We start from the raw sequence: 10000 nt of genomic DNA, 5'->3' as shown, positions 1-10000 counted from the left end.
ACCTCCTCGTACTCGTCCTGGTCGTAGTCCGACTCCGCGTCCGGCGGGGGGGGCGCGCCGCGAGGAGGAGGAGGAGGAGGAGGGGGAGGAGGCTGCCCGCCGGGGAGCTCCGCCTCCGACGTCAGCGCCATGCTGACGTACGGCTGCCGTCCCCCGTTGGTCAGGACGGGGGGAGGCGGCGTCGGGGTGCGGCACCGCTGGTGGGTCACCACGGTGGAGTGCCACGACCCCCGGGGCGTGGCGGCGGAGGAGGGGGCGGAGTAGGGGTCCACCGGACCCTCCGCGAAGCCGGGCGGAGGCGGAGGCACGCTCTGGAAGACCTCCTGGTCCAGCGGGGGCGAGGCGGGGAGCGGGAGGTCGGGCAGGGGGACGCACTCGTCGTCGGCGTGGAACCCCTCGTCCGCCTCCTCCTCCTCCTCCTCCTCCTCCTCTTCCTCCGCCAGCGGAGCGGGGGTCTCGGCGGGGTCGTGGAGGTTCTCCTCGCTGGAGAGCGACGGCTCCAGGCCGCCGAAGTCCAGCAGGTCCAGGAACTCGGTGGCGACGCGCGACGCCTCCTTCTCCAGCCGGTAGATCTCGGCGTCGCGCCGCTGCCGCAGCTGGTCGCGCCCGTCGTCGCCCAGCAGCGACACGCCGTCCTCCTGCTGCCGCTGCAGCCGCTCGATCTCCCGCTCCAGGCGCTGGATCTCCTCCATCTGGCGGCTCTCCTCCTCCGAGGCGTGGCCCGGGACGGGGCTGCGGGACAGGGCGCGCGACAGCTCCTTCTGTCAGGGGGCATGGAGATGGAGGAGTTAAGGGACCGTTTCATGGCCACTCAGAGTGCTTCACAGTACCGCCTAACATTCACCCGTTCATGCACACATTCACACACCGACGGCGGTGTCAACCCATGCAAGGCGACAGCCGGCTCGTTGGGAGCAGTCAGGGCGAGGTGTCTTTTCTCAAGGGACACCTCGACACTCAGCTAGGAGGAGCCGGGGTTCGCACTAGCAACCTTCCGGTTACCAGCAAACCCGCTCTACGTCCTGAGCCACATGCCGCCCTTGACCTCGGGGAAGTCAAAATATTCATACTTTATTATCACCAGTCTTTTTGATATTGATGTTTAGTTGTATCGTCTGCTGCTGTTGTGACTACATATGCCCTCAGAGATTAATAAGTGAACCAGCCGTCCATCTAAGTAGTGTCAGTGAATGAAGGGAAGCTGTCCCACAACACCTGGCCTCTCAACACATCTCAACTCGGTTTACCTCTAGCGTCGCACTCTGAGAGGCTCTTGCATAATAAGGGCTAAATAAAGCAACATGACCTTGGTTGGGACAAACAGACATTCAGGGAAAGTCCATGGTGTTGTGCCGTTCTCAGCACAAGGAGATAAGGCTCACCTTCTGACACGCAGCGCTAACCACCAGCGAGTTTCTGAGGACAGAATTAGAAACATTGTTGTCAATAATCAGAAACATTGTTATGAATAACAACAATTTTAGCAACAGTTCTCTTTCGCTTACAGCTGCTCGTCCCAGGTTGGATTAATAGCACAACGACTATAATGCCTGTTCCTAAACACACATTTCACTTTTCAAAATGCTACCTTTCAAGCGACTTTTACTTGCTTACTTTTTCTCAAAGGCAGATTATGATATTAACTTTAAACCGTTCTGTCATCGGCACTCTGTACCTGGTCGAGTGCCCCAAAGCCACCGCATTCTCCTGCGCCTTCTCCTTGATCCTCTGCTCCTCCATCCTCCTCGACTCCTCCTCCTCCTCCTCCCGCCTCCTCATCTGCTCCTCCTCCACCCGACGACTCCTCTGTCTCTCCGCCTCCTCCGCCCTCCTTCGGTCCTCCTCCTCCTCCTCCTCCTCCACCTCCTTCTGCCGTCGCCTCATCTCCTCCTCCTCCTCCACCCGTCTCTGCTCCTCCTCCCGCTGCTGCGCCTGCTCTAGGCGCCTCCTCTCCTGCTCCTCCTCCTCCACCCTCCGCCTCCTCTCCTCCAGGATCCGGCGGCAGAGCGAGCGGGCCAGGTGACCGCGGTGGTGCTTCTGCAGCACCAGGGTGGCCGAGCGAAGCCGCAGGAACACGCGCCTCCAGAAGTGGGCGCGGTAGTTCTTCTGGATGGTGACCACGCTGGACAGGACCCTCTTGTACTGCTTCCTGTGGAGGGGGGGGGGGGGGGGGGGGGGGGGGGGGAGGGGGGGGGTTAATGATCGAGGGCAGCACTGCGTTTCAGACTGCTGCTTTTTGCGGTGGGGGGCGTTCAAAACGAAGCCACAGGAAACCTGGATGCGATATTTAACTCGCGTTTGCCAATGTGGACCGATGTTGTCACCTCAATTAAGATTGTGGTGTGGTTCAACTCCCCTTCCCCCCCCCCCCCCCCCCCCCTCCAACCCCCCCCCCACCCCATCCCGCAAGCAGACACAGCAACATGGGCTTTGTCGCATTCTATTATAAAGTGAAGGGGTCGCACCACGTCCGACGGCCGTGCACTGCAACGGTGCAGCCCATGTATGAGGGACCCCAGTACCCTCAGTCCTTAACGCCAGCTCCCCTCCAACGGGGGGTACCGTGAGGGAGCGCGGGGGGGGGGGGGGGGGGGGGGGGGGGGGGGGGGGGGGGGGGGGGGGGGCGATGAGACGCGAGCCCCCCCTCACCACACTAAGCCGTGTGGGGGGGGCTCAAACAAACACAGAGCTACACACTGTCAGCCACACACTGTCGGCCACACACTGTCCGCCACACACTGTCCGCTACACACTGTCGGCTACACACTGTCGGCTACACACTGTCGGCTACACACTGTCAGCTACACACTGTCGGCCACATGGTGTTTATAGTCTGATGCGCTGGGGCTGAGCCAATGTGGCAGTGTGGGTGGGTGTGTTTACAGACACACACAGACACACACACGTGCAGGCATACATACACACTGGCACACACACACACACACACAGGAATACACACATACAGACACACACATGCACACACACACAGGTACACACACACACACAGGCACACACAGGAATACACACATGCAGACACACACACACACACACACAGGCACACACAGACACAAAGGCATACACACACACACACGCACACGCACACACACACACACACACACACACACACACACAGCCATACACACACACACGCACACACACACACACACACAGCCCCAAAACCCACATAAACACGCATGGCTTGTGTGGGACCACCCACCCAGAGGGCTCTGACCTATGACCCCTCAACACTAAAAGCCAACCTCACCGCAGCTTTTCCCACAAACCACTCGACGCGAGGGAACACCGCATATTTCACCGTAACCATAATCAAACAGACGTCGTCAAACACGGTTCGGCCAACTTTGCCACCTGCTCTGCGATAACGGGGAAGAGAGAACCGTGGAACCCCTGAACCCGAGCCGTGTCCCCGGACCCGTTCTGGCCCTGCAGAGACCCAGAGGTCTGGGGTTACAGCGTGCTGCATAAGGCAGCATGCTGTCACAGGTTTAGGTTACATGTGCGGGGTCCCGGGCGGATTCCTAAAACCTCCATCATGACAGACGTCCCGGTCCCGTGTGGAAACGCGCAATGTAAACAAAGACACAAACGAATCAATCATTCGACGGACGAACAAGCAGACGGACAGACGGACAGACAGACAGACATTACAGACAGGCGTGCAGGCGTGCAGGTACCCTGCATTCTTTGGGTGTACAAAACAAACAGGCGATGAACGCCGCTGTTGACTCTGCCACGCCGAGGTCTCCGATAGCTATCTGAGAGGACTGGCTCTGCAGGAACAGCGTAGCTTAGCAACATGACCCGTGCGCTCCGACCGTTGGTGTACGATCTCCCTGGTTCTGCTGCGCGGCCGACACGCATGGCAGCAGGGAGCCCTTCAGGACGCTGCCCCCAAGCTACGACAGTGTTTCATCTGTTGCTATACCTATCGCCCCACGGCATTACATCGACTGTGAGGTAACCTCATTGTTCAGACGTGTGTTTATTCTAGCACACCAACACGAGCACGCACACACACACACATACGCACGTGCGAACGCACACGTGTATGCACACACGCAGACACACACACACACACACACACACACACAACCATGCAAATTAAGCATGCAAATGCTGCAATGTACAGTGCATACCGCCACACACATGCACGCGCACGCAAGCACGGCACGCACGCACGCACACACACACACACACACACACATGCACGCATACACGCACACACACACACACAGTGCATGGAAAGATTTTCATAAAAAGACAAAACAACAAGGTCCCCATCGCGGTTCTCCAGACCCTCACCAGAGCCCCCCCTCACCCCCAGCCCCCAGCACCCACCTGGCCACATAGCTGAGGACGTGGGCGCGGATCACCATGCCGGCCCGCCGTCGCTCCTCCTCCCGCTCCTTCTCCAGCCTTTGCTCCAGGGCCTCTTTCAGGAAGACCTGTGTGACGTCCAGCACCACGGGGGAGGCAGAGAGAGAGAGGGGGAGAGAGAGAGAGAGAGAGAGAGAGAGAGAGAGAGAGAGAGAGAGAGAGAGAGAGAGAGAGAGACAGAAGAGAGGTGCAACACGATCAGTTAGTTCCTCTTGCGTCCGTCCGGCGACCCGCTGTGACCCGTCAGGCCCGTCTCGGCTGGCACTGTCCCCGGCTCGCTGCAGCACAGCAGTGCAGTGCGCGTGTGGGTGGCTGGGTGCTTGACGCGGTGGTGGTGGTGGTGGTGCTGGTGGTGGTGGTGGTGGTGGTTGCGGTGGGCAGAGGGGGAAGCCTGCGAGGAGGCTAACGACTCTCCCTGACTGCGGAGTGGGGCAGAGGGGATCGGGGGATCCGGTGGCTAAGGCTGCTGCTGCTGCTGCTGCTGCTTCTGCTGCTGCTGCAGGGACTCATTGTAATCCTGCGTCCTTCCCGAGCGGTTTCCCTACACTGCTGCGACTGCTGCTGCTCTCTTCGCCCGACTGACGTGCACGGGCAGAGAGACACGGGGAAGGGGGAGAGAGAGAGAGAGAGAGCGAGAGAGCGAGAGGGAGACGGGGGAGGGAGGAGGGATGGAGGGGGAGGGAGGTGGCTGGGGTCCAGAGTACAGGACACGCCCCTCCTGGCTGTCATGCAGGAAGGAGGGTGAGTTTAGTTAACCCTTCCCTAACTCCTGAAGTAGCCTGAACTATTCTCTTTAGTCTCCGGCTCTCTTGTCTATAGAGAGAATAGGGAAGGTTTCACTGTGAACAGAGCGAGATGACAAAGCGAAAACCATAACAGGGACGACCTGATTGCACTGCTTTAGAGGCAGATATGTTCTAAAGGGACAGCTCTTACCGTGCTCTGATAGCATCGCTGGGACAGAAAGTATCTGAGTGGACATGTTCTGTTGTGTGTACTATGTTTATTAATGTTGTGGTAGTGTGTTTGTGTATGTTCGGGGTGTGTGTTTGTGTGTGTGTGTGTGTGTTCGTTTGGGGTGTGTGTGTGTGTGTGTGTGTGTGTGTGTGTGTGTGTGTGTGTGTGTGTGTGTGTGTGTGTGTGTGTGTTCGCTGTGGTAGTTTATTTGTGTATATGTGTGTGTGTGTTTGTTCATTGAGTGAGTATTTATTCGGTATATGTGTTTGTTCGGTGAGTGTGTGTGTGTGTGTGTTTGCATGTCAAAATCCAGGTGAACTAGCTGAATAAGAACAGTGTGTCTAGGCTTTGCAGACTCTTTCAGCTGTTTCTGTCATACAATGGGGACAAAAAAGGGCACAGAATATAACTATATTTACGTGTGTGTGTGTGTGTGTGTGTGTGTGTGTGTGTGTGTGTGTGTGTGTGTGTGTGTGTGTGTGTGTGTGTCCAGATGTTGTAATCAAGGCCCCTCCAGCTGCAAGCTTGGATTGTCAGAGAGGAGGAAGTTATCTCCAACGCCACATCCTTCCCTCGTCTGTTACACACACACACACACACACACACGCACGCACGCACGCACGCACGCACGCACGCACGCACGCACGCACGCACGCACGCACGCACGCACGCACGCACGCACGCACGCACGCACGCACGCACGCACGCACGCACGCACGCACGCACGCACGCACGCACGCACGCACGCACGCACACACGCACGCACACGCACACACCCTCCCCCCCCCCCCCACACACAACCCCCCAAACACACACACACACACATATCCCCTCCACCCCACCCCCACACACACACAAACACACACACACACACACACACCTTGTCCGTCCAGCGTCACAAAAGCCCCCCCCCCCATCCCATCGGAACACATTTCCTGCAGCCAATCAGCGTCGATATAATTACACGCAGATTGTTTCAACAAAGGAAATCAAAGCCTCTGGGTCTCAGAGCTCCAAGGTCGACCCTTCATCTGCCGTCGCTGGAGAACCAACATCTGGACGGCATGCGGCGTTATCTCTATTTATAACAGCAGCGTCTGTCTGTCCGTCCGTCTGTCTGCCTGCCTGCCTGCCCACCTGTCAGCCTACCTGTCTGTCTGTATGGCTGCTCAACTGTCGGCTTACCTAGCTGCCTCTCGGTTTGCCTGCCCACCTGTCAGCCTACCTGTCTGGCTGTGTGTGTACCTGTCTGTCTGTCTGTCTGTCTGCTCTACTGTCAGCCTACCTGGCTGTCTTTATGTCTGTCTCCCCACCTCTCAGCATACCTGGCTGTCTGTCTGTCTGTCTGTCTGCCTACCTGTCTGTCTGTCTGTCCAACTGCCTCTGTTTGTCTGTCTGTCTGTCTGTCTGTCTGTCTGTCTGTCTGTCTGTCTGTCTGCCCCCCCTCCCTCCCCGTCTGTCTGCCTCTCCCTGTCTGTTTGTCTGCCCCCCCCTCCCTGTCTGTCTGTCTGTCCCAGTACCGGTTGGTCGTGGGCCTAGGGCCCCTACGGTGAGGAGTAGCGCTGGGCCAACAGACGGACGCAAAGGACCAGGATGGACCGCCACGGAGCTCAGAGGCCTGCCCTGTGTGTGGCCATGTGTGTGTGTGTGTGTGTGTGTGTGTGTGTGTGTGTGTGTGTGTGTGTGTGTGTGTGTGTGTGTGTGTGTGTGTGTGTCACCATGTGTGTGTGTCCGCATATGTGTGTTTGTGTCCTTGAGTGTGTGTATGAGATTCCGTGTGTGTGTCCGGCTGTGTATGTGTGTGTCCCTGTGTGTATGTGTATGTGTTACTGCGTGCGTGCGTGTGTGAACGTGTGCGTGTCCGAGTGTGCGTGCATGCGTGCGTCCGTGTTTGTCCGTATGTGTGTGTGTGTGTGTGTGTGTGTGCGTCACGTATTCCAGTATCCCACAAGTGTGAATGTTTTACGACCCAGAGCGCCCTCGTACTCATCGCACCCCGGATGCTTTTTATAGTCTCCTCTTCTCCGCGGGCATCGGGGCTGAATCGGGTCGGTTTGATCTTGACCCGTATGCCAGACCGTGGCCAAACACGGTCAGCAGCGTCGGCCAAATCAATCCATTAAAGAATTCCTCAGCGGTTTCCGAGACGATATAAAAACTCCACTACAAGGAGACGGAAATAATGACAGGAAAATGCGGACGCAAGCAAACTTTTTCTCTTTCTTCAAAAGCTTATTAAAAAAATCTGGGGAGGGCCGGAATCCATCTTTGATTTGTGTTGTGTTCCTTCCCTTCCTGAGTGGTTGGTCAGGACCCCGTGCTGAACACACCAAACAAACCGTCCCTGGTACATGAAGTGGGTCGGTAGAAGTTAATCATTCAGTGGAAAGACTGTTAGAAGGCGCAACGGCGAGGGAGTTGATCATTGTTAGGAAATCAGGAGAACAAAGAAGAAAAGCCAGAGCAGAGAGTGAGAGAGAGAGAGAGAGAGAGAGAGAGAGAGAGAGGGGGGGGGGATAGAGAGAGGAGGGGAGGGGGGAGAGAGGGAGAGAGAGAGAGAGAGAGAGACGGGGGGGTAGACAGAGAGAGAGAGAGAGAGACAGGGGGAAAGATAGAGACAGAGGGACATCGAGAGAGAGAGAGAGACGGGGGGAGGGACAGAGACGGAGAGACAGAGATAGAGAGAAAGAGAGAGAGAGACACACACACACACAGGGGGAGAGATAGAGAGACGGGGAGAGAAAGAGGGACGGGTGGGAGAGGGAGAGAGAGAGAGAGACAGAGAAAGAAGAAAAATAAAGATATGAAGAAGGATTGGGCCACTGCCCTAGACCTTTACGTCGTCAGCGTTAACCTGTGTGCTAAGACGCAGACTCCGTTCAGCCGCCCAACGCCTGGCTCTCCTATAAAACACCCATGACGGCTCCCAGTTAGAGCAACAGTTGTCGAGGAAAAACCGCAAAGACTGCAGAGAAACAATCACAACAATCCAGACTGACCACGAGCAGCCGAAGAGAAATCCTTAGGAAATGAGTAAGAGGAGAAACCATTCAATCTTCTCCACACATTAATGTCACTGTGAAGGCCCGGAGCTGTCTGCTACTAACTGGGGCCAGATTTATAGAGATCTGTTCATAGTCCTCTCCGAGCACGCACCCGCTGTCCGACTGGTTGAAACCAGCGCCGAGAGCTTCAGAATATCGAGTAACAAGAATGAAGATTTGGGGGGAGTCTGAGTCTAAGTTTCATATTATCCTGCTACCATCGTGACATTTCACCTGATCCCTTCTGCCGCCCAGCTGGGCCTCTGTGTTTGCCAGTTTGTGTGTGTGTGTGTGTGTGTGTGTGTGTGTGTGTGTGTGTGTGTGTGTGTGTGTGTGTGTGTGTGTGTGTGTGTGTGTGTGTGTGTGTGTGTGTGTGTGTGTGTGTGTGTGTCTCTGTGTGTGTGTGTGTGTGTGTGTGTGTGTGTGTGTGTGTGTGTGTGTGTGTGTGTGTGTGTGTGTGTGTGTGTGTGTGTGTGTGTCTCTGTGTGTGTCTCTGTGTGTGTGTGTGTGTGTGTGTGTGTGTGTGTGTGTGTGTGTGTTTGTCTCTGTGTGTGTGTGCGTGTCTGTGTGTGTGTGTGTGTGTTTGTGTGTGTGTGCTTGTCTCTTTGTGCTTGTCTGTGTGTGTGTGTGTGTGTGTTTGTGTGTGTGTGTGTGTGTGTGTGTGTCTCTGTGTGTGTGTGTGTGTTTGTCTCTGTTTGTGTGTGCTTGTCTGTGTGTTTGTGTTTGTCTCTGTGTGTGTGTGTGTGTGTGTGTGTGTGTGTGTGTGTGTGTGTGTGTGTGTGTGTGTGTGTGTGTGTGTGTGTGTGTGTGTGTGTGTGTGTGTGTGTGTGTGTGTGTACCTTTGTTTTCCCCAGTTGCCACTCTTTCATGGACGCGTCGTGGACCATGAGGAGCTCAGAGGAGCAGGCCCTTAAATCAGCGGGGGCCATTTTGTTCTTAAGGATCATCTTGTATCTGTTAGCACACACACACACACACACACACACACACACACACACACACACACACACACACACACACACACACACACACACACACACACACACACACACACACACACACACACACACACACACACAGGCAAACAAACACACACATACACAGAAAAAGATATTATAGAGGGCAACCACAACAATTGGGAGTTGACTGTAGTTAGTCAATGACCAATATATAACCTTAACTAATATAAAGAGCCTTGTCTGTGTATACTGTGTATACCTTCTTTGGGTTCTAGTGTTCTAGTGCTCTAGTGTATGTCTATGTTCTACTGGCTGTCTATACTATCTATGTTCTAGTGTATGTCTATACTATCTATGTCCTACTGGCTGTCTATACTATCTATATTTTAGTGTCTGTCTGCACCATTGGTTCTCAAGTAAAAAAATAAAAAAATAAACTTTTTTTGGGATATTATATCAATATTAATTTAAACAAAAATAAATAAACAGAAAGAGAAAAGTCGACTCTCTCTAGCTTTCAATAAAATCCTGTTACATTTGTTAGTTTTAATCCGCCTGTACATTACTTTGAAAGGATGAACCTCAGTTTTGTGATTTAGACCTCCCTTGACCTCACTCCCAGAGGTCCACGGTGCAATGTTT

The 10000-nt window shown here is 55.0% G+C and overlaps 1 protein-coding gene across 1 annotated transcript in view; it reads right to left on the bottom strand.

Moving 5' to 3' along the window:
* The window catches only part of myo10l3 (myosin X, like 3), a 72416-nt gene that overhangs the window by 12997 nt on the left and 49419 nt on the right, over positions 1-10000 (bottom strand). Inside the window, exons 21-25 of the mRNA XM_056579415.1 lie at positions 9239-9353; positions 4360-4466; positions 1676-2149; positions 1383-1416; positions 1-761 (exon numbers count right to left, since the gene is read on the bottom strand). The exon at positions 1-761 is cut by the window's left edge and continues 115 nt beyond it. Coding sequence (XP_056435390.1) covers positions 1-761; positions 1383-1416; positions 1676-2149; positions 4360-4466; positions 9239-9353 — 1491 coding nt within the window. The remainder of the gene's footprint in view (positions 762-1382; positions 1417-1675; positions 2150-4359; positions 4467-9238; positions 9354-10000) is intronic.

This window comes from Gadus chalcogrammus, chromosome 20, assembly GCF_026213295.1.
Source record: "Gadus chalcogrammus isolate NIFS_2021 chromosome 20, NIFS_Gcha_1.0, whole genome shotgun sequence".
NCBI classification, from domain to species: domain Eukaryota; kingdom Metazoa; phylum Chordata; class Actinopteri; order Gadiformes; family Gadidae; genus Gadus; species Gadus chalcogrammus.
This window is presented reverse-complemented; position numbering and strand designations above follow the sequence as displayed.